Source organism: Stegodyphus dumicola, chromosome 7 (genome assembly GCF_044657685.1).
Source record: "Stegodyphus dumicola isolate Sdum_Otavi_A_Nest chromosome 7, ASM4465768v1".
NCBI classification, from domain to species: Eukaryota; Metazoa; Arthropoda; class Arachnida; order Araneae; family Eresidae; genus Stegodyphus; species Stegodyphus dumicola.
In genome coordinates this window covers 157316011-157342439 of record NC_140774.1, presented here as the reverse complement: position 1 = coordinate 157342439, position 26429 = coordinate 157316011, and the positions used below count along the sequence as shown (strand labels likewise).

Below are 26429 nucleotides of genomic sequence, written 5' to 3'. Positions count from 1 at the left end.
ACACCCCAAACTATTATTTAAACCAAAATAAATGCTTAGAATTTGCATTTTCCTCTCGAGACGTATAGAACATGACCTTGGAGGCAGCTACTGATAGACCTAACCATTTCGGGTTATAGGGAGAGATTGGCAGCAAATATTTTTTAGCGTGGGGTGCCAGAACACCCCATGTGCGTCTTTCCATGTTAAAAGAGATGTAAAGATACCCAAAGTGCCATTTCTCTCCAAAGTTGAAAACAAGTTTGTGACTTTTTGGTTGGGATGCAGATGATCAAAAGTATCAAAAAGTGTGCACTGTAATAACATAGTTTTAAAACTAGATGTTAAGTTATGAAATGTTTAAATAATGGAAAATAAATAAAGATAACTTGAATAAAAAATACTGCATCAGAAATAATACTTTGTAGTTCTTGATAATGAAAATAACAGTTTAAGAAAAGTTCACGAAATATTCAACAAAATGTGTCTAAATTAACAGCTTGGGGAATAAAAATTTCAGATTTGCTTTTTCAAATCTGGACTTACCACATGCTAATATTTATATTCGCTTTTGGTGTAATATCATAATTATTTTAGAAGATAAGCATACATGCTTAGTTTTTCATGATCATAGTATTTATTACTATTAGGTTACTTATTTTAAACATTGAGGGTCATATACTTTGAGGAATGATACTTGTACTGAGCTTTATAGTTCTTATTTTTACATTACATTAAAAAAAAGTGAGAAACTGATTGCAGCCAACTCACATTACATAGAATTGCATAGAACTTCACTTTACATAGAATCAGTTCCCTAATGAAGCTTCTGTTATTGATTGCTTTAGTTTACTATTTAATTGTATTTTATTTACTGATAAATGTAGTGAATTGTCGTTTGCCCCCATTTTCTTAATTAACTAACAACCATTAATTACCAAAGATTAAATATCTATAAATGCTGAATAAAAAAGACTTTGTATTGCATCCCATTTAGATTACTTTCGTAGGAGTAACATTGCACAGAGTCAAGGCTGCATAGGATTGATACTGCACAGAACAAACATACTAATAATACTGCCTAGGAACTTCTGCCAGTGCACAAGACTGACACTGGCTGAGACTACTTGCCAGCTGGTAAAGATTAATAATGACCAAGAGGATTATTGCCTGTTTTTCATCTTCACAGAGTTCATACAATTAATACTGCATATCGTTGACACCAGCATAACATTAGCAGAATGCAGAAATGACACCGGCTTGCAGGGGCATTACATAGTGTAGCCAAGGATTATAATTAAAACACCATTTAATCAAGAGAAAAAGAATTTGATTAAATTATCTTTTAAGTTTCCTGTATATGATTGATACCAACATACAGTTGACACTGGTGTGGAGTCAAACCCTGTTTTTAAACCATTTTATTAATCCTGTACAGACAGAGAGATTGTTGGTTCTTTGCTCTGTCAATCCAACACCAGATCCTCCTACATTTTATCTGTTTCTACTCTGAGACCTAATCAGTATCCATAAATAATATGAGCAGAACTGAAGTTGGTAGAGATGTGTTGAAAGATAATTTTTATATATTATATTTTAAAATATATAGTTAATTCATTTTATTCTACTTACTTTATATTTTACATGAGAGTTCATATATATATATATAGAAAGAGAGAGAGATAAACATGTATATATTTTCTTTTTCAGTTAACTGTTGAAGACTATGTAATGGCTATGCAAGTACTAGTAAATGATGTCCGTTTTAATTTATATAATGTATGCTACAAAAGGGTTCTTATTTTATGGATAATGCTTGGTTTTGTCATACTACTGTCACTCTTATTTTCTGGTGTTCGTGGTTTGGCATTATTTGGTGGAGGCATTGTTTGGCTCATCGTAAATGCTGTTGGGATATTCGTCTGTATGTGGTTAAAGATAAAAGTATGTATGAAATTTTTTTAATAATTGTTTCTAAAATTCTAATTTATTTTCACTTCTAATGCTATAGTAATAATAGCAAATATTATTTGTTATCTAAAAAGCAACTTAAAGCATCTTACTATAAATATTCAATAGCTAAGCATTTTTTATGGTGTTTATACAGCAAGTTAATGCAAAATCAATCATCTGCTCAAAAGATATAATGTTTAGCATATAAAGTTTGCTAACTATTTGTAGCTTTTTCTGATACCATCATGAGTATAAACATGGTTTTGCTATTGGTGTTGAAGTTCAATGTTTCATTCATCTTTTCTCTGAAACTCATGAAAATCTTAAAAATTTTAATACTTTTTCTCACTATTCTGCATTAATTGCAGAATTATCTACTTAGTACTTTTTATGGGTACTATCCGCATTCCCTTTGAAGTGCCGCAAAAAAAGTGTTCATGAGGCAGAGCTGTATGCTGCCAAAATAGTTATGTGGCAACCAAAGTATGCATGTAACATGTCTCTTTTGTTTGGTATGCTATCCCAAAGTTCGTGCAATTCTGCTTTTTTTTTTTTTTTTTTTTTTTTTTTTTTAAAGCAGAAACAGATCACAAGGAGAAAATAATAGTGCAAGAAAAAAAGTGTTTCTTAGGCATTTTCTTGCTTATTAAATTTTATTGATTGACTGCTTTTGTATGGAATTCTTAGTATACTGAAACTTTGAAAATAACTGTTGCTGTTCACAGATAACAAAATCGGCAAAAAATTAGTTGCTAACGAGTTCGCAACTTTTCAGTGGGAGTGCAAATAATCAGTAAATACCTTTTTATGCCTTTTTGATTTCTGCTATTTTGTTAGGCCTTCTGATTTTATTGGAAGCTGTATTTAGAAATGCTATGAGTATAAGCTTCCTGCAGTAATTGTTAAAATACTATTATTGTTTTGTCAGCTTTATTCAGCTGACAATATCATGTTCATTAATACATCCTTTTTTTGATGGTACAATCACCTAACTTTGAAAATAATCCACTGCTTTTTGTTCTGTAGAAGGCTGATCCCAAATTTTTACAGTTTTTTCAAAATGCAAGAGAAAAATGCAGTTGTGGCAATTAATTTATATCCTTATTCATAAAACTAGAAGTTTGCATATTGAGAATCAGTCAGGGTTATATCAAATGAAAGCTAAGATGATATGCGTGTGTTATGATATGCTTTTCCATAAATGGCGCTAAATAGTGCTTCTTGGCAACAGTTTCACAGTTGATGGGATGATGGATAAGTACCTCTTATTTATTTATTTAGCATTAATTTTAGTAAAAAGTAATTAATATATTTCAAATCTTAATGGGATTCATCTTTAAACAAATATTGCTTGAAATCTGTTTATATCACAGGCAAATTGGTTCATATTAATTTTTAAAAAGTGCACAATATATATGTGCAAATATGAATAACCAAAATAATTTAACACACTCCTTCTAAAACTCCCCAAAATTTGAAGAATAAATTCTTTAAAAAAGAAAATTAAATACTGCTGCCTGCGAGAACTCGTGGAAGAAGATCAGTATGCAGCCATTCGAGACCTTGCTAAGGAGTTAGACTTTAGTGCCATGTCTATTAGTTGTGCTATGCATTACATAAATTTGATGTACAAGTTCAAACATTGGGTGCGGCATGAGCTGACTCAAGCAGATAAGGACAGACATGTTTGGGTCTGCATTGATCCTGTCAAGTGTCAATACAAGGATAAAATTCTAGACTGGATTGTCACTTGTGATGAAAAATGGATTTGCTTCAACAATACAGGCTGAAAAGGAAAAGGCTGTATCCTGTGAGCCTGTTGGCAGCACCTTAAATAGGAATTTGACTAACAAAATATCATGCTTTATATCTGGTGCAACTGTCATGGTATTATCCAAAAAGAATATCTGGAAAAAGGTAAAACCCTCAACAGTAAGGTGTGCAGCGAGATGCTAGTCCTTATTGATGCTGCTATCAAGGAAAAACTCCGAACTGTGTTCTGGTGCAAGAAGGTAATGTTCATTAAGATAATGCAAGACCACATGTGTCTGCATTCACCGGCTGGGCTCAGTAGACTTAAATGGGATCTTTTGCCACATTCTCCATGCTGATGACATCACTCCTTTGGACTCGTACCTTTTTTCACACTTGCAGCTACATCTTGCTGGTACTATCTCCCATTCTACACAGGGCTTCAGAAATGAGGTTGATCTGATTTTGGACTCATGGCCACCAAGTTTCTGGACTGAAGGCTTTGAAAAAACTACCCAAACATTGGCAGAAAATCTTAGATTTTGGGTTGTGATTACTACTCACACTGAAGGTACTGCTTTCAAGTTTTTTTTTTTTTTTTTTTTTTTTTTCCTAGCTTTTTTAAGAACGCTTTTTGGTGAAAAACTTTTATGACAACCAGATATTATATTATGCATTATTATTGGAATGTAGATTTATTTTAAAGAAATACTATTGTGATAGTTACTAGTAGTTCATCTATGATTACTTTTCATTTGTTATAGTCTTAATGTAACATTGTTCAGAAATGAAATTATTTGTTTGATTTTCCCCTCGCAATTTTCAAACAATAAAAGTAGTAAAAAAGAGGGAAACTACGGTATATTGTTGCAGAATCTCTAAGATTCAAGGTATTACATATATCAAACTGTTTAGATAGTTATTGTTGATAAATAGTTATTTGTAGTTGTTATTGTTGATAAAAAATTAATTACTCTGGTAAATATTACAATTTTTGAGCCAGGACTTTGACAGTTATTTGAAATCAGTTTTAGTGGAGGATAATGATGAACAGAAAGTGATTTGGAGTTTGGGAAGTTTTCAAGTTATTCAAGTTCAGTGGTTATAGATTAAAGGGTAGCCTCTAAAGCTTTGGGGGTTCCCACCAGCGGCCGAGCGGTAAAGTCGCTGAACACTGGTAGTTCGGTCCGAGGTTTGAATCCCGCGAGCGGGCTGACTGCATGGGCGTTTTTGTGGTTTTCCCCATGTGTAACGTGTATACGAGCCAATTTCCCATAGAAAGTCCTCCACGAAGGCATCCACCCCCTTAGGCAGATAGCCCTCCAGGCCTTGCTGTAATTTAATAACCTAACCTAACCTAACCTAAAGCTTTGGTTCTCTGCATATTTAGGTTGTCAAATTTGAATTAACTGTTTATTATATAGTTGCCTGTTTGTTATTTATCTGTTATAATTGTACCTTTTTATATACATAGTTTTATATCATTATTAATTAAAATGACTTTGTCTTCCAGCTTTATCGTATGTTAGAACAGTGCATGGCTAGTGTAAATGCTCTTATGTACAAACATCGGATTTTACTTGGTTTAGATGACAGAGGTAAAATATCGTGTCACAAAGTGAATGTATCCTTTTATTTTTATTTTGCTTTGTTTAATACTTTGTATGAGTTTTCATGTTATAATTCGATAAAGCTTTTATAAATCTGAGATTTTGTACATGTGTTCGTAGATATAGATGAGTCTTAATCTTTCTTGCTATTTAATCTGAAATTTAACTTTGATCAAATTTTGGTTTTGTTAACCTGTTTAGATAGCATGCAGGAATTCTTTCATGATCTGAAGTGAATTTAATTTTGCATTGTTTTTAGTCAAACTGCAATCAGCAAAAACTTCTAGTTGAGTTTCTCATTTAATTAAAAATCTATTAAACGTATGTAATGAGTTTGAATCTGCAATCAGAAGATCTATTGAAGTAATAAATAATTTTAAAGTTATAGTGCTTTACTCCTTCTGTTAAAAATTAGGCACTTATGTATTAGCCCAGTCACCTTAACAGAAGTTGCCAAATTTTCAGAGTACACTAAATTTTGGTATCCATCGATAAAACAGTTTCCCAGTTTGAAACAACAGCATTTCATGTGCAATTTTTTTTATTGTATTCTAAATTCCAATGGTTTTCGTAAAAATACTGTGGCATTATTCATCTTAAGTTGAGTTTTAAAATATACACTTGGGAAATTTGTCTGCTATGGAAGAAAACAGAGTAAAATTTTGCAGAACTATAATATTTTTATACAAAATTATTCAAGAGAACAATTGCTTTGAATCTGTTCGTAAAGCAATTTCCAAGAAATTTCCACCAGAACTAACAAAGCCCACTTCTAAGTATCTTTATTGATGTATCTTTATTGATGTATTCAATTATATATTATTCAAATACATAATTGAAATGTAAAATATGTGTGTTATAAATTATTTATTCCATTGATAAGTCAACTTTCTTCTTTTTCGCCCCCCTCTATGTTAACAATTGCCAAACTGTGTCAGTGTAGTTATGTTAGTAATTAAGTACCTAAAATTATTTAATCTAAGTTGAATATATGCTAAAAGAGAACAGTGTTTAGCAAAAAGTGATAAAATTTAATGCTTAGTATATGAAATTCAATATTTTTTAACTGTGTGTGCTGTTTTATGTTTAGAAAGTAATTATATTGTTTTGAAATTGTTCGGGGCATCAAATACACTCAAAAGTATGACTTCATTTAGTTGAAACTATGTTATCAGGCATCTTTTACAAGGATCACGCTGAAATTTTTGAGATATGTGTAGGTTCTTAAAGTTATGAAATTTTAGGAGTACGCAAAGTAGTCTCCTCCAGCATCAATGCATTTCTGTAGGTGAATTTTCCAAATATTAAATGCCTCAAGCCATTCATTTCTTGGAATCGATGAAAAAATTGCATTCTTTGTCTCATCAATCTCATTTTCGGAATGAAAACAAGATCCACTTAAGTTCTTTTTTAGATTAAAAAATAGTCAAAAGTCACATATAGCTAGATCGGGTAAATAGGGTTAATGTTCTATCACTTTGATGTGCTTTTGTTCAAGAAACCAAACTGTCAATTTTACTGAATGAGAAGATGCATTGTCACAGTGGAGCATGAGTCCTCTAATATTCACTTCTTGAAGAATTTCTAGAAGACATTTAATGGTGTACTAGTTAGCTGTGACTATCTTCTGTCCTTGCAGCTTGATGGCTTTGAGTAGTTCTGTACTTCTGAAGAAAATGGAATACATTACTTTTTTCATGGCACGTTATCTTTGGCTGTGGAATCATCTTCAAAGATCCATACTTTACTTTCTTGACGTACTAGAACATAAAAAAAAAAAAAAAAAAAAAAAAAAAAAAAAAAAAAAAAGAAAAGAAAGGGGGGGGTATGTAAGTTTCGTCATCAGTTCTGATTTTAGAAATAATGTGGTGGCCACCATCCATAAGTAATTTAAGGATTTCTTTACTGATTCTGAAATCTCCTCTTTTTTCTTAGTTAGATTATGGAGAACACAACATCAGGGTAATTTTCTCATATGCAGTTCTTCATGAATAATTTTATGTATGGGGGTGCATCCAATGTTAAGTTCCTTCTGTATCATTTAATAGGTTCAGCAATTATCATCAATTAACAGTTCCTGTATGGCAGACATACTGTCCGGGATTACTGCTGACAATGGCCTTCCTGTATGTTCTTTGTTCTGAAGAGAGTTGTGACCTCTGAAAAATTCTGTAAACTATATTAATACAGTAGTTTGAAATGTACTTTCATTTCAAAATGCTAATTGTAGACTTGAATGCATTCTTCTTGATTTAATTCTACTTTAAAATCATAGAAAATTATACAGCAATAATCACTGTAATTGTACAATAATTCAGCGCTGTTTTTCCTTCTGTGTAAAGTTTATTCTACAGTAAGGTACCTGCAATTGGCTAATAAAAAATTGTCTACTAGCCTAGAATATTTCATATTTTGAAATATAATCATTAATTTTCTTCTGCCACTCATCATTTGCACATATCTAAAAAATTTCAACCTGCTTTAAGAAATAGGATTTGGAAAAAACTCTTAATTTTTTGCTTATATAATTTAATAACTCTATAAGCACTCTTTCTAGCCATTTTACGAAGTGAGTGTAAGCTCTCTCTCTCTCTCTCTTTTTTTTTTTTTTTAATTGAGATTATAATCTGCAGCACTTTTAAATTTTAGAAAAAATTAAAGATTATTTTGTGGCCACTCAATATATTATCAGAACATCGGAGAAAAAGCTTTTCAGAATGGAATAGGCAAGACTTATTATTGTTGCTATTTTTTAATTCGTTCTGAATAAGATAAATAAGTCAAAATTATTCTTAAAGCTTTATTCAAAAGCTGCAGAAGAAATTTGCATAAAATATTAAATTTAACTTTAGCAATTTTGGTCAAAAATATAAATGTTTCAAACTTATTAAATCTAGTATATGGTATGAAAAATTAACAGATTTCATATGATCATCAGCTTCAGTTTTGTGAATCATATATTAGTTTATTTTTTAATGTTTATAAAATTGGAATAATTTAGTATTGTTTAAATAAATATACAGATGCAGTAGCAGAATGCATTTCATTGATATATATATATATATTCATTGCTATAGTTAAAGTTGTGATTTTCCAGCTGAGAGTAAAATATTAATATGCTGAAAATATATGCTTTGTAAATGTAGATTTGGTTAGTGCTCTTGGTTGATTTTAGAATATTTTTTAACTTATATGTTATTCCTGTTTTGCTTTTATGACTTAATAATTAAAAAAGAGTTTTAATTAATTTTCAGTAGCAAATTATTGTTTATGAAATACTTGACCAATGTTTAGCTAATTTTTGTGTACTTTGATGTTACCTACTGCATAGTAAGTAAATTTTGCATTTGTGATTTGTTTGTATTACTTTTTTACTATTTATCTGGCATGTGTACTTTTCCCCCCTCATAAAGATAATCTGTGAGAAAAACAAAAAGGAAATAGTTTATTATTGCTATAGTGTCTTTATACAAGATGATTAGTATTTTTTAAATGCATAAAACATAGTCTGTATTTTGATGTAAATATTTAAGGTAATATAATTAATTTGATGTAAACACCAGCTGTAAGTTTATTTTATTCATTTAAACAGAATTCAGGATGTTTCAGGGGTGGCTAGCAAGTGAAAAGACTTTTCTGAGAAATTATTACTGTTTGGATGATATTTGAAGTTTTATTAAATTTGGACGGTATTGTAAATTGGAATGAAATCAACATCATTCTTTGTAAGCCCAATGTAGAATTAGACTATCTGAAATACAACATCTGAATATATGGTTATAAAATACTATTCATCAAAATCCCAAAATCCATCATCAAATCCATATCATCAAAATACCATATCTGCTCATCAAAAATACTATTCATACAAAATACCATATCTGAATATATGGTTACAAAATACTATTCATCTCAACTGCTTGCCATTGTGGTGAATACATATTGACTATACTAATTCTTCATTTGTGTAGAGGCTATTTTTTTCTGTTTCTAGAACATAATATGTACAATTAGGTATAAAAAACTGTTGGCTTGTCATTTGAGTGCATTGGAAATGTAAACTTTTTGCAAAATATGCAGAAATAAATTTTGTATATTGTATTTATGAAATGCAGCTATTTATTATGGACAATATCCTAAGTATAATGAATTTGTTTAGTTAATATTTAAAAAACTGTTGTAAACCATGTAAATTTTTCTGAAGTGGAACAAAATATAGTAATTATACATATGTTAATGGAAATTTGTAGTAAATATTTCATCAAGATAAGGAAAGAGCATGAGTCGTTTTTTTTATTTTTTTGAAAATTACAGAGCAAAAAAGAAAGAGGAGAATTTATCACTAGAATTTTCTTTTCATTATTTTATCCATATAGTTTTTCAACAAAATACTCATATTTTTTTCACATTATTACCTTGTTTTTTATCATTGTCCAGCTGTAGGAAAAACCTTGATTTTAAGATGATGATGATGACTCATGCTGTTTTTAATCTCGTCAGTCCAAATATTTACTTGAAATATACAGCTAATCTGGTTTGATTCCTATTATTTTTCTGCCTTTAGTATTAGGAGCTGCGTGTCTAGACAGTGGTATTAAAATGCTATTTTTGGTGATACCTGGTAGTGATCTAAATCAGTGTTATAAAACTCAAATTTTATGCTGACTGCATGCACAATCTGTAAGTAGTCAATGAGCTAGAATTTAATTCTTTTTAAACAAAATGAAAAATATTTATTCACAAAATAAAAATTACTCCCAACAAATTAAAAATTTTATCTACTAAATTTTGTTAAAATACACATAAATAATAATAATAATATCGAAAAAAGAAAAAATTCAAATTTACATTTATTTTCTATGGAAAATCTCAAGTTAAGTATCTACAAGACATTTTTGTTGTAATTAATTTTGTAATGGATATATACTGATAGATATATATTAAATTTTCAGCCTGACATTTTAAATAATTGTAGTCTGATTAATTTGATCATCAACTAACTAACTTAAATAACAATTTAAATTAAAAATAAATAAATTATGAAAACTTTCTAAGTGGGACAAAATGTAAGAATAAATAATGACAACCTGTTACATTTTCTTTATTTCTAAAATTTTCTCCAAAGCATAAATAAAAATACATATGTTTGTATGTAAATAATTAAACTCACTCTTTCTTATTACATCTTAACACATTGATGAGTTTTGATTCATAATATCTGTAACTTTGGAGAGAAATTACTAAAAATTATCTTCATCAGGGAGCTTATTGGTCAGTGGGGTTTTTTCCTTATTAATTTCAATTGTAAAAGAAGGCTGTTCACATATAAATGTATACCCAAACAAAGTGATTATTCTTAGTGCAAAAATTCATAACCAAGCTTATTTATTTTTTGACAACTATAGATAAAAGTTAATAAAACCTGCATCTTCAAATCTTTGAATAGTCACAAATTGAAATCTTTGAATATATTACATTGTAAATCAGTTAGCTTCATTTGTAGATTTTCTGGTGTTTTACTCCTTTAATGGTAATGAGAAAGTACTGTAAACTTGAAGTAACTGAAATCTTGAAATCTTTGCAGCAAGTACTTAATTGAAATGCACTTGAGGGCCTAAATAAAATTGCTTTAGGAACTGCATGCGGCATGCAGGCCACGCAGTTTGAGACCACTAATCTAAATAATATTTCATGTTAGTCTATTATAAAAGTGTAATGTGCATGGGAAATAACATGGTAGTCTAAATGTGTAAGAACACTTTCATACCTTTAGACTTTTTCACAAGTTATCTAGACAAGTTGGTAATATATGTTTGATTACTTATGAACAGTTATTATTTAATTATGTAAACTGTTTTAAAAAAATCTATGATTTTGCACCGTAATGTGTCAAAATATTTTATAATAAATTAAAAAGAGCTGTCAAAATGTATCCATAACATTTCTAATTTGTAGTGAAAAGTAGATAATTTTCATTGCATATTTCTTGTAAACTAAATTATGTTGGAAATTGAGAAAAATTTGCACTTTTCTTGTACAAAATGATTAGTAAAAAAAAAAGTAGAATATGTTAGAAAATAAATATAAGAAAAGTACATGAGAAGACTAAAAATCTGGTTGTCTTGGGACCAAAAGTTGTATGTGGGTTTTTAGCCTTGAAAGAAAAGTATTTAGATTACGACTTAAAGAAAAGCAGAATAAATGGACACAAATTAAAGAAGAATTATAAAGGCAATGAATTTGGTTTGACACTTTTTATAATGTATTTGGAAAGAAAACAAGTACAAAAGCATAGAAATAATTTTTTTCCCCGTTTTTCTAAGATAATTCGTAATAATTTATTTTGAAACTTTAAAATGCTCTTATTAGAGCTTCCTCACCTCTTTGCAAATTATATTCAGTCATTTCTTCCTGATAAGTGAGATTTCCTTTATTGCTCTAAACATATCAAATATGCTCCTCAATTCCGAACTTCATCAAGCATTAAAATTCGTAGACATTTTTTCTGCATAGTCATCTTGACCAATCTTGTTGTGTTGGATTTTAAACACTCACTGATTTCATCATTAGTCACTTGATGTTGGCCAAAATTTTTAATTGGAAAGTTTTGTGATTGTGAATTTTATTCTGATAGGCTATACAGATTTTGGGTATCATCAAATTTTTGGTTACCTGCATCACCATCTGAGTAGTTAGGTACTTGTGTTTTGTTTAGATATAAATTTTAGAGAAATATGGTGTCATAATATTTTAATAATTTGACCAGTTGATATATATCTGTTAGATAATATGATAAACATCATTGAAGTTTTTGTAGGAAATTATTTAATATTTCATTTTTTTTCTAGAAATATTTGAAAGACATGCTTGAAAATGAAGAACGACTTACCTTACAAGAGGTAAGCAATATCTGCAAATATATATTATTCTGGAATTGAATTAAATTGTTTAATAATGAATTTGTTTTAAATTAAAAAGTAACTTAGCACTAGTTAATGTTTAAGTTCACCAATATCAAATACAAAACATGGCAGACTCAACCTTAGATTTGTATTTTTTATTAGATTTTTTTTTTTTTTTAAATTAAACCACTAATGACATAAAAGTGAATTTTCCTAGTTTTACATTGCGATCATGGTAGTGTAAAGTGAATTCTGTGTTTTAAATGATTTGTAAAAAATCTCATCAATTATTGTATTTTCAGAATGCTCCTACTGAGCCGAAAAGCACTCAGTCAACTATTGATCAGTCCAGAATGGATATTGATACATCTGATATTATCATCACTGGCAGCAGCAATACTCGAGTATGCCAGAAAGAGGTAATTTGTTTAGAAAATAATGAATTACAGACTTTCTTTATTGAACAACACTATATTATGCTGCATTCCACTTGATTTTATGCAATAAGTGATTAGAAATTCTAAAACTAAAGCTTAAAATACTAATTTGTTAAGTTCTCAATAATAACATTTTAAAAATTGCAATAAAGTTAAAAAAGTTTTTTAACATATACGAAAGCTGGTTGCATATTACCTTATGCTAGTTATCCTGTGATTCTTTACTCTGGCCATTTATATTTGTATACATTTTAAAAGATGTCTGATCAAACTGCTGCTCTTTTCCAAGTGTAAGATCTATTCTGTTGTTAGATATCTTCAATGTGAATGCAAAATGTATCGGCCAAATCATTATATAATATCTGTGAGTGTGCCACCCAGTCGGTATGGTGGTCAGGGAAGCTGACTACTATGCCGAAGGGCCTGGGTTCGAATCCAGGAGAAGGCATGGTTGTAACTGTCCGTCTCTTCCTAGTAAAGGTGATGGTGGCCGACCTATTAGGTGCCTCCATAATAAAGAGACCACCACATCCGGCCTTATATATATTAATGGACTGGATTACATTTGTAATTTTTTACAATCTGCCATTTTGGGGGGGAATCTGTGAGTGTAATCCTATGCATAAATGGCATCAGAAATTTTAAGAGTGGTCAAGTATTGGCGATGAAAAAGGTTAGAAAAGAAATTCTGTGCAACTGATGGTTTCCCTTAAATGTGGAATGCTTTGATAAAAACATACAACAGTTGTTGATGATTTATGACAAATGCTTTAATTGTGAAGGCAACTCCATGGAAAAATAACAGTAATATGTATCTAACTTTGTATATCTAAAATTTTTCTTTTTATTTACAAATTCTTTGCAACTTAATTAAAAAATAGCCTCTTAGTTGCAATTTAGCATGGTTAACATGCATATACTATAAAACTTTCTTCAAAGACTGCTCAGTTTCAGAGTATTTTGTTTCTTTTGTAAAGATAGTTCTTAGAAAACTGGCCTTAGAAAACATACCAGGAAATAGGCTATCATGATATTTCGCATTGTCATTTAAATGTATTTGCAGGAAAATTGGTCACTTTCTGAGATTGTTTTCTTAAAGAAATGTCTGCCATGATAAAATTCAATCTGATTTATTTTCTCTGCCATTTATGTAGTTGCTGTAGGAAAAAAAAAATAGAAATGTCATAATGAAATAATAATATATTTTAATATTATATTAATAACCATAGATTCGCTTTAGGCTTGCTTTCGGAGCTACGAACGGGTCCGCGTGACTCAATCGCTCTGGGGAAAGTCCCCGGCCACACTTGTCAAACTATTATATTAATAACTAATTATTAGCTATAAGTGTTATTATTTTGTTAAACTTCTGTTAAAAACTTTCATAACTTTTACAAAACTTTTAAGACTTATCGACTTCTAAGAAACTTGAAGCATGAAAGAAAAGTGTGCTTATTGTCTTATTATTTATATATACAGCGAGTGATATTTTGATATTTTCACTGCATGTTTTTATGCTATGAACTTGAATTTCTTTTCATATCCTATCAGAAACATTTGCCAAGTTCCTTTTCTTTTATGAAATATATATTATAACTATTTAATTGCTGTAACTAAATCATCTATAAAAACTTGACATGTCTAGCAGTTTTTATGGAGCATGGTAAATGTAAAATAAAAATTATATAATTTTTTAGTTAATTATATTAAGTTATTATTGATTTACAAAAATATTAAAAATGTTTGTTATAATCGTTTTGAGAGTCATTTGAATTCTTTGTTTATTTTTTTATTAAACATATTAGAAAATGTTTTGAATTAAAAAAAAAAATAAAATGAAAATAATTTCCCTGTACAAAAATTTATATTTGAGTGAAATTCTAACAATAATTTTGTTTTATATGTAGAAATATGCAGAAAAGCTGTTCTTACGATACAGCCAACGATGGGTAAAAGAATTTGTTCGAAAGCGTTTGGATTTGAGGTTACCTTTGCATCCCGATGGTACACTTGAAACTGGGCCTCCTGCTCCTCCACGCCATTGTGCAAGTGCAAGATGTCCATGCCAGTTTATTGAAGAACACTTGCGCTTCAAACCCAATTCCAAATGTAATATTAGGGAGCTATTTTCATAAGAGCCACTCTAAGGATTTGGAATTCTTTAATATGCCCCTATATTACGAATGTTTTAATTGTATATATGGCATAATTTCCCATCATAGGCCACTGGAATTCCAATTTTAACTACAGTATTTAAATTACAATGCACAGAAGCATTGCAGGAAGTATTTCCTGGGCTATATGATGCCACATATTTAATATATATAATACGATTTTAATTTGTAATTTGTAATATTTAGTTTATATGCCTTGATTTCTAGTGATAAGAGAAATTGTGTTGTGGGCTGCTGAATCATCGTGCAAGCTCAGACAACATTCTGTACCTGGGAGTAAACTTATGCACATTTGTTCTTTTTTGGTAAACACTGAATTTGTAGAATATTTTAATTATAACCTGTTGCTGTTGAAATTTCAAATTATTCTCCCCCCCTTGAGGTCTTCCAAATAATAAAAAAAAATGAGAGAACTTTTGAATTTTGAGAAGAAAGATCTGATTGCATCAATCTGATCGGGACATCACAGAACACAGTTTTTTATATTGTTTCTGACAGAAATATGCAGCTAGTTACATTATTCTTGAGCAGCTCTTTGAATTTAACAAAAAACAAAAAATATAGGATAGTTTTCAAATATGAAAGTTATGTTTATTTAATTATGGCAGAGCACTTGAGGCCTATCTGCTTAAGGGGAGGGATGCCTTTATGGAGGACTGTCTAAGGGAAACTGGCTGGCATACACATTACACATGGGGAAAACCACAAAAATGCATGTGCAGCTAGCCCGTTTACAGGATTTGAACCTTTGACCGAACTACCAGTGTTCAGCGACTTTACCGCTCTGCTGGTAGGCCTCAAATATGAAAGGAAATACTTTAAATATAGTAGCAGTTAATCAGTACTGATGAGCATTACCTATGTATAGTATCAGAAAGGGAGGTTTAAGCAGCATTAATTGCACTCAAAGGAAACAATAAAAACATAATTTTTTGTATACAAATATAAGTTCATTCTTCTTTTTTTTTAAAAAATTATACATGTTACACATGGGGAACACTGTAACGTGTATTGCATTGTGCGTGAATTGTACGTGTAACATGTATTGTAAAGCATTGCTGCCAATCTGCAGTGACTAAGTGCAGATAAATGTGGCCTTGTCAATAGTCAGCACTTAAGTATTCTTAGAACAGACTGAGGAAATAGCTCATGGTCATTGGAGGTGTTGAGTATTATAGCATATTATTTGTTTCATGTGTCACCATATATTAAACCTTCCTTGAATATCCTTCAACAAGAATATGACTAATTTTTAAATATACTAACGGGCATATTGATGCGTTATTTATTTCAGTATAACATTGTTTAGGGTAACATAAAAGTAATAGACTAATGTCTACTTTAGAATCATTTCATGATAAAAATGATTATGAGCTGACTTTGTCTGTAATTAAGTAGAATTATTCACTTTTCAAGTTTTAGATAAATTAAAACTTTTATTAATGATAGAAAAGGCAGCTCTTGGATTTACAGTAGAATATTTGCATAGCATTTGAAATATAGCATATTCAGTAATTTTTATAAATATTGCAGTTTGAAACTTTTGAGCTTGCATGCTTAATACTTGTTTGGATAGTTCTGAATATGTAGCATAAATATGAGGCAACTGCCCTGAGAAATCCTCCATGAAGGCATCCTTTATCTTAAGCAGACAGACGTCGTGTCTTTGCTGTATTCAAACAACCTGCTTAGTTGACTGAATATCTTTTGTATAGAATTAATAGCAGTTAGTCTTATTTACAATTCTAATATGAGACTTTTGCAATTTGTTATAATTTTTTCAAAAATAACTAGGTAGCTGGGAAATTTGAATTTTGAGATTGTTTTGGTTTGTTATATAATGAATTTTATTGCAGTTTGTTGTTTTGGTTTGTTATATATGAATCAGATCAGAACCAGTTTCATAAAATGAATTCTGAAACACTTAGCACCAAAAATAACTAGGTAGCTGGGAAATTTGAATTTTGAGATTGTTTTGGTTTGTTATATAATGAATTTTATTGCAGTTTGTTGTTTTGGTTTGTTATATATGAATCAGATCAGAACCAGTTTCATAAAATGAATTCTGAAACACTTAGCACTTACTATATGGGAAGCCTTAATAATAATAAAAATAATCACAATGTGAATCTTGAATTGCACAGTTAAGAAACATAGATTCAAAGATTATAGTTCTGTGTAGAAAAACAGGTAAACTAGTAAAAAATGCTGTTCTTTCCTGCTGTGTTTGTATTTAAAATTTTGAATTTCTAAAAATACTTTGCTTTGCATAAAGAAAAATTTCAGGAAAATGTATTTTATATGCTACAGATAGCCCAGAAAAGTACTTCTAAAAAAGGTGCTTTTATTACTGATTCACTGCAGTAATGTAAATGGCCTATCATTACTGCTACTGCAACAGGTTTTATTATAAAAAAAAGTCCATTTTAAATTAAGGTGCCATTCAGCCAAAAATGATATCAACTAGTTTTCTGCAGAATGTAATATGCAGCAGGAACACAGAAAGCAAATAAGAACATGGACAACTACTTCCAGTGTGGCAAAAAATACTTATTTGAATTCTTTTCGAAAACTGCTAGTTGCAGTTATTTTATTCTCGTGTCTGTAAATAAATCTTCCATTATTTGTAATCTGAAATTATCTTTTTTGCTTTTAGGAAAGTTTTTATACTTACAGCAGTACCTTTTAATACATTTTGCTACTGAAGGGAAAAAATTATCGTGATATCCAGTGCTTTTGTTACAGAAAGTAATGATACAAAATATTTTTGATGCAGGAAAAGTTGCATGGTGCAGTCAGTATATCTTTTGATAACCGAAGATTTTCTTAGTTAAGCATAGTTACAGAGAACCAAATTTGAAAGCACAAAGATCTGAATGATGATTTTAATTTTCCTTTTATTCCAAGTAAGGCTAACATTTTTAGCTGGAACTAAAATTGTGCCTTAAATAGATAATAATAAATAAAAAAATAGTTTATTTAAAAATGTTCACTTTACATATATTGTTTTTATTAAACAATTAAGCCTAATAAAAAGAGATTTATGCAAATATGATAATATTTACATTGAAGATGCCTATTTTTTTAAAGACTACATATACTAATGTCATAACATTTATCATTAAATTGCCTTAATGTGTTTTATTAAATATGTAATCCCATTTTTATACCATGTACCTCATAAAAGGAATGTTATGATATGCCCCCTCAAGGGTAAGTGATAGTTTTCTTACCTTTGACTGAATATATTAATCAGCAAAAGGCATTTTCCATGCATGGTAAATGTTTTCCTTTAAGTATAAAAAGAAGTTATGCTGATTTCCTCCCAATTAGGGTAAAAAAGAAAAGGATAAATATGTCAATTGAAGTAAATAAAGGATAAAAATGCTATTCATTCATATAGCTGTGTTTGTAGAAAATCTTGAATATCTAGAAATAAGTTTTTCTGAAATGTGTGTTCTGTATAAAAGAGAAAGTGATATTGTACAAGTATATTGCTTCTGAGGCATATATTCTGTATAAAAATGAATGTAGAAGGTGTAATATGTATAAAAATTAATGAAGAATTATAATTGAAAGTGTAATATTGTATATATATCGAGATTTTGAAAATGGATCCGTTTGGAATGATCAGAATAGCAAAATATTTGCTACTCATATGAAGGAATATATATCCATTGATTGGATTCTGAACGAGGTGACTTTTCTGTTGTTCATTGAATATTGTTATAAAAGTTCTGATTAAATGGTGTTGTACTCAATTTGAAAGTTGAATTAATAATGTTCCATTTTTTAATGTTTCTTTATTCACAGGGTGTATTTGTGAACAGTTTTTTGACATTGTATCTGTAATTTGAAATAATAAGTTACATCAAAGTTTCAGTTCAACAGAATTTTATGTATTCTACTTTTATATAAAAGTTTGAGAGAAAGATGTAATAGAAGTATTTTCTGACATGCTCGTCTATGCTATATTTGTTGTGTAATTTAAACACAGGCCATAAGTTTTATTTTTAAATTTGTGGTATTGCATCTTGATTTTTAAAATTTATTTTTCTGTTATAAGTTGTTTTTTTAAATTTGCAGTATTGCATCTTGATTTTTAAAATTTATTTTTCTGCTTTTTCATTTACTTAGCACATTTTGGAAATGTGTCTTAAATTGCTTCTTATGTGATATTAGATTATAAATATATATGTCCAGTGTATGTTTCCCGGTGGTTTGTTTTACTTTTTATATTTGTTGCCATTGATTGGAGCTAATTCAGGTCTTAGCTAGTTATACATTTATTTAAATGTACATATTTTGTTTTTATGTGAGGATGTTTTTTGTTTTCTGTTCTAATTGTAGTTAATAATTGCAGTTGAGTCTCTTGAAATTTTATAAAACTGTGATAAATTCAAAAATTCAAAAACATTTTTGTGTAGTTGTAATCTATAAATAACTGATATTTAATAGTATTTAATAGTATTTATGATTGTTATTAAAAAGCAGAATTTTTAAAATGATAATCTAATTCTAGAATTGAATTAAAAAATTTTTTTAAGCAGGAATTAGTCTGTTATATTGTATAATTCCTATTTGACTATGTTCTTATATATGCATTTTGTATTTTAATATCTTCATATATTTTGTCAATTTTACAATCTGAACAAATATGAAATAAGTATATGCATTTTGAGATAAATTTATAAAATCTGAATATTTATTTCATTTTTTTTATCGATAATTTGATTACAATGAATCTTGTGTTCTTGAAGATGACCATTCACAATTCCAAATTATTTTAATTTTGTTAGAAGTGGCGAATGCTTTTGTGGAATAGTGATGTTCATTACTGATATTTGTTTTATGTTCTAAAAAATGCAGGTCATGTTCAAAGGTTATCATCATGAGAGGTTTCAAAGCTACTCTAAATTACTTTATAAAGATGTCTTTCATTTGAGGAATTTTTTTATTTTTTCTTCTTATTTATGTGCTTGGAAAGAGCATAATCTGAAATACCATGGATTTCTTCTTATAGTAAATATGTTGGAGAATTTTATTTAATATAAATGTGATTAAAAAAAAAGCATAAACAAAACTAGTAACATATAGTGTAACATTCTTTTCTCTGCATTTTATGAAACTAAAAATATATTTTACCTTATGTGGCATTCATGCTAGCATTTCTTCAAGTATTATTATTGCTCATTTGTTTTTAACAGTGGATTTTTGGTTGTGTCAATTTTCAGGGATTTCTTTATTATATTTATGTATTTTTTATGATTTTATTTCGTGAGCAACAGTAGTTTGTAAAAATCTTTGATTAGTTTATGCTTTTTTTGCTGTATTTTTGTGGTTTGATTAACTTTGTGATTGGATTTTGTAATAGTAGAGCCATGCTGACAAATTTTAATACATGAGGTAAATCTCAAAATTCATCACATGCACATTATATTTAATGTGATGTATTTAAATGTGATGCATTCTGTTGTTTTTTTGACTGACACAATATCCTTATTCCTTCCACCTAAAAATATCTCTAATCTTGATTGATAAACAATAATAATATTGATTTCATCAGAAAAACTTGAGTTTGTTAGAAAAATAGCTGTTAAATTATAGATATAGATTTGTGTATGTATCTGCCAGGCTGTTAGAAAATCTTAGCATTAGCACATTAATTATAAAATTAAGCCAAAACCTATGTCTAAAAAATTAGATGATGAATGGAAATTTATGTATTTTTACCTGATAGTATGAAACCAGTGAAAAATACATTGTTGTGTCAAATGAAAATTATTTATGATATTTTTAGAAATTTTGATAAAAAATTTATTTGTTGTTCTCAAAATTAGTCACAAGTTGAATTTTGCCGCTCATTAGAATTCACATCTATATTTCTTACATCTTTTAATTCTGGTAAATAGGTGGATTCCATTGTGGCCTTTATAGTTTTACCATATGTAACAGGAATAGCCCTTTTGATAGGCCCTTCACATAGACATCTTTCCTGTGAGCAACCTGATATTCTTTGCCAAAATTGATTGACAGTGGCATACATTTGTTAAACAAGTTTATTTTTAGAAAAGAATGTGTTTAATCAAATTGTAATATGATTGGTTATATTGTACTTTAAAATATAATGCATGAATTTTCTCTTTTTTATCACAGAAAACCTATTTTATATTTATCAAGTATCAAGTTCCTTCCAAAAAAAAAGCGAAAACCTATAACATGCAAAGAGCATTTTACTGTTTTAATATTTTTGTTGACGATTTTCAAGTTTTAATCTTTTTCACTCCTGCTTTGATTTACAATGAACCAACTATTCTTGAGGTTTTAACTGAGGAGATACAGTCTGAGAGTCTTCTATGATTCTTCTCCTACTATTAAGATCTTATTAAGGCTTTCAGTCAGCAGATTATAAGTGCCCCCATGCTGCAAAGGTACTGTACTTACTAACATCAAACAAAGCTCTGCTAGAATTTGAACGTGAATTCAGGAGCATGGAATCCATTAGCCTGGGTTAACCATTATGCTGTCAGGGCTAGTGGCATTGTTATTAGAAACTGTTCATATTATCAGAATTGTTATTACATTTGGCTTATGTAAAATGTTATTTTGATAGGAAGGAAATATTGCTCTTGAGATGTTTGTAATATCAATTGATACATCGCTAGTAGAAATATTAGAATGTTTCAAGCAGTATTGGGGGAATGATGGGCTACATCCATCAAACAAATTGTGTGTGGTTCATAAATTTTATCCTTTTGTACTAACTCTTGACTTTTGAATTACTATATACTAATACACAGAGTAACTCGTATGTTGCATCCAAAATTTAAAAAAAATTGATAAAACAAAAAAATTTTGGAAATTTCAAAATGAATGTATGGCAGATTATCTCAATGGAAAATGCGGAGTGAGTTTTATACTGTTATATACGACCCATCCCCCCCTTTTTTTTTTTGTGTGTGTGTGTGTATATATGTGTAAATGTAAGATGGTATATGAGTTTTCTCGAAGCACAGCAAATTTTTATAACTGAGGAATGCATAAATTTGAGTGTGATACCATCTTTCTCAGCCTTTTTGTTGGTAATTGCAACATTTTATATTGACAGCATTTATTTTGTGTGTACTTAGAAAAGGTGAGTGGCCATTTTCTTTCTTATGGTGAACTCTTTCAATTTCTTGAAATCAGGTTACCAAGAGAAAAATCATTGTCTAATTAGGTTCACAGACATATGGAAAAATTTCTGTATGTGCTTCTGTAAGAATGTGTTGCAAAGTTAATGAATGCGCTCAATCATATAAATTTCTTCTACTTGGGGAAAACTGATCTCTATGTCACCAAACAGTTTTTAACACTAACAGTTTAAACTGCAAATGTTCATATATTACTTTTAACTGAAATGGGATGTCATTCATTGAAACATTTTTACCATTAAAATCCATTTTGGAATTTAGACAGCATTTGAAAGTTAATTTATATTTAATATTTGATGTGTGCCATTATTGGATCACACTGTATATTCATAAGAATGGAACATTATAACTTGTTGATAAATTATCAGAACATTTAACTTATTGATAAATTATATTTGTTGATAAATAAGACTTGTGTGCTAAAGCTAAGAATGTGCTACAATAGTCCACCCCCTTTTTTTTTGAGTAATTTTTATTTTTAATAAGTTTGTTCTTTTTTTAAATGCATTTATTCTTCCCCCCCCCCAAAAAAAATTCATTTTCTTGTACTGTTTCCAAAATTTTGTTTACTGTTTCCTAAAAAAAATTCGTTCTTTGCCAAATAGATTACATCTTTTGTATGAGCTATTATTTTTGGTAAATTTACAATGCAGCTCCAAGCATTCTTTTCAGTTGTTACATCCATTAAAACCCAAATAAGAAAACTTATGCAATTCATTTGCATGACCATTTATGCCCTTCATTTCTACTTTTTACTAATTGGTACTTGAATGATTTAAAGGCATTTTAATTATAATTTTCTTTAAATTTGTAAATCATCAGCAAATCTTTAATTGGTTTCTCTTCTTGTAAGTATTTCAAATAAAAAAGAATGTGCCAACTGTATAATCTGACAGCATACTACTAGTATAAACAATCATATGCATTGAATTCATGTTGGATGTGCTTGTAATGTATGAGAATTTGGATTTTCTTACTGCACATTTCATTAATGTTAAAGCATTTTATATTAACTATTATACTCAAATTAAAAACTAAATGCTTTAATTATTACACTTCTCCTTTACTGATTGAAATATTATGTGCTGTGGTTCAGTATAAAATCATCAATCTATTTTTATATATGAAAGAGCAGAATGTTGGGCATATTTAATTTAAAAAAAAGTATGTATTGAAAAGTTGAACATATTTTTCAGATCAGTTAAAAGAAGCTCTCATTTTTCTCTGCCTTATATGCATTTTTATACTGTATTAAATCAAGTGATATATTTCTCATTTGTGATCTAATAAATTTAGTAGAAATCTGTGCATGGTGCTGTTTTTTGTCAGCTGTGCAATGCATTGTGAATATTTTAGTTAACAGCCGTCCATATATTTGTGATGTTTTTATTTTTAGTATTCTATTAATTTTAGTTTGTCAATTGAGCTGTATTAATAACAAAGTATAAAATGTTAGCAAGTAGATATTGATTCAAATATTTTAGATATTAAATTTATACTGTAGACATACTTCACTTAACATTTTATGTTTGCCCTTTCTTCAGTTATTAGGTATTTTAATTTATTGAGTTACATCGGCAGTGAGATCTATTGTTAGGCGACTTTCTGTTTTATAATACTACTTATATAGGCATTCTTTTCATAGCATATTATTGGCATAGTTAGAGTAATATGCCTGTCATAAATAATTGAACTGAAATTGCATGTTGGGATTTCTTATTTAAGAGAGAAAATTTAACTAACAAAAAATTTAAAATTGTGTGTTCTGTGAATATTTTATTCCATCTTAGTATCAATTTGATAGCAAATAGAAATTTCCCAATCTTTCAGCCAGTTTGTGTAATTTGTATTCACTATTTCTCTTTGAAATGACTTTAGTGATTTTCCTTTTATTTAGAAATTAAAAAAAATTATCTCATTATTTTATTATTTATGTATTTTTTTTACTTTTTAGAATGCACATATTAGTTTTTTATATTTGATTGGCAATTTATCAAAGAAAATATAAAATGCAAAAAATTTAAAAAAATTTTTAAAGCCTGATTTTTGTCAAGCAATATTTTTGATAAAAAAGGCAAGGAGCTTCATTTTTGCATGATAAATTTTAACTTTTATAATTTTCATAGGTATTGTAATTTATTTATGTGATACTTTTATTTTTGCTGTAAGAGGCATGAAGTGAAGTGAGGTATGTTGATTTTAATATTCTGTGGTAATCTTTCTCATCATATGCTGCAAATCAAATGTGCTATCCAGAGCAATGTAATTGTGCTACATTGGGTATTGTAAGAATTTTTGTAGGTTTCAAAATTGAAAAGGTATTTTTTCTAAAACAAATTGTATAAGTGATTTTTGATAAATATAACATTAGCAGTGTCTGAAAACATATAATCACAGGTTGTAAGGTGCTACTTTTTAGATTAACATATAAACTTAAAATGAAGATGACATTTGATTTTTTTGTGTGGGAAATATAAGATCTGAAAATTTTTATTCAGTTTTGTAGATGTTTATTGTATATACAAATATATATATATATATATATATTTTGTAATTGTTGTAAACGGAATAAATGGGGTTTTATGCAAATTATGTTTTTTTTTCTTTCTTCCCCCTTTCTGAATTCACTAATTATACAAGTTTTACTTTTTCCCCATTAAAAGAAAAATAATATAATAAAATTTTAGTGTTATATGTAAAATTTTATTGTAATAACTATGCTTTCAAAAAACTAGCTGCCAAAATCAGTGTCTTATAGGAAATTATTTTATAAGTTGAGAATTTTTTCTATTTTTAACCGAGTTGATATTATTTTTGTATGTGTGCAATGTTTAATAAAAATTCTATGGTATAACCTCTTACTGATAAGTGAAGTACTAATATTTTTGAATTTTCTTTGGGTAGTAGGTTAAAAATGGAGTACTAAAGCAAAAAAGGATGTTGAATTTAACAAACTGAATAGAAATTATATAAGTCAAATTTCTTTAATGACTTAAATTCATAAAGTTTTCAGTTTGATGTAAAATGAGTTGCATATATAAAATATTTAAGTTCAAAGCAAATATAGCATTATTAAAAAAGTGCTAAATAGAAATTTTAAAAAAATGGTATGTAAGCTATCATGCTCGTTTAAAAGTATCAAGCTTATTTAAAAGCACTAATTGATATTAGGTTCAAAATAACAAAGTAATGAATAGAAGTATGAGGATTTGCAAATGAACCTTCCCATAAAGCTTGGCAGTAGAGTGTTTCAAATAATGGGAAAAGGCAGATTAAATTATATATCACATATTTTTGAGGATTGAAATTAAATTAATATTGCTAAATGCTACCATTTTCCAAGACGAAAACTCCAAAGACTATCTAATTCAATCAAATTTTCCTACATTACATACAGCCTTAGTACTGAATATGTCTTGGAACAATTTTCTTAGTATAATATTAAGAACAAAATCGGAAAAAAATAATAAAAATTTGAAGCTTTCAGATTTTATATTATGCCCAAAGGGACGCTTTTCCATTTACATACACATACACGTTTCGAGAGCATTTGGGCTAATGTCCCTTTGGGCTAAAAATATTTAAAAACAGCATATCTTAGAATTTCCGACTGGCAGTTTCATGCGCTGGAGATAAAAATGTTTTTTTTTTCTTTTCTGTACAGTGTTGCCATTGCTCGCTTTGAAATTGTCGAGTTTGATTATCAAAGATTCGTTAACGTTTTACGAAATATGAAATACAAAATAAAATATTTAAAAACAGCATATATTTAGAATTTTCGATAGACAGTCTGGCGCATTGGAGATAAAAATGTTTTGCTCCGTGCAGTGTTGCTACTGTTCGCTTTGAAATCATTAAGTGTTTAAACAAAAATTTGTAAAAGTTTTACGAAATATGAAATGGATAGTAAAACAAATCCGAAATTCAAAATTCGAGCTTCCAGGTGCCTATATTCAGGTGGAGGATGTTATTCAAAATTCGATGGCTTTAGGTACTGTTGTTTGTTCACAGTGCGAAAAACATACATACATTCATGCAAATTTTTCATTATTTAATTTCTTTAAGACAGGGCGATAATATTTGGTGGCCACAATTTATAAAGTGATTCAACGCTTTTAATGATTCCACGGAAAATGCCGTTTCCGGCCCCTTTGGACTAAGGGGAAAAAATCCATTTGAATTTTTTTTTAGTTGTAAAAAATTTTATTATTTTTTTAGGGAGAAAAATCAATCTCACCTTTTGTTTTGTCTGTGGAAATATTTATGTTAATTTCGAAATCTAAGGAGCAAATACTACTAAGGAGCAAAACTTTGAGCCTTTCCTGATTTCTCTTACTTCCCCTCGCATTTCCCCCCTCAGGGGCTCACTTTTTGCGAGTACGGATTGTGGCAGTCCCAAGGTACCCTAACCCTTCAGGCGATCATCTTG

General features: G+C 29.0%; 1 protein-coding gene across 3 annotated transcripts in view; it reads left to right on the top strand.

The window, feature by feature from the left end:
• The window catches only part of LOC118198287 (uncharacterized), a 70963-nt gene extending 46374 nt beyond the window's left edge, over positions 1 to 24589 (top strand). For all 3 annotated transcript variants that reach the window (XM_035369930.2, XM_035369929.2, XM_035369931.2), the window contains exons 4-9: positions 1690 to 1923; positions 5198 to 5308; positions 8589 to 8624; positions 12143 to 12193; positions 12499 to 12615; positions 14541 to 24589. In XM_035369930.2, the coding sequence (XP_035225821.1) occupies positions 1690 to 1923; positions 5198 to 5308; positions 8589 to 8624; positions 12143 to 12193; positions 12499 to 12615; positions 14541 to 14768 (777 nt within the window). In that variant the 3' untranslated portion in view covers positions 14769 to 24589. The remainder of the gene's footprint in view (positions 1 to 1689; positions 1924 to 5197; positions 5309 to 8588; positions 8625 to 12142; positions 12194 to 12498; positions 12616 to 14540) is intronic.
• Positions 24590 to 26429: the final 1840 nt, after the last annotated feature.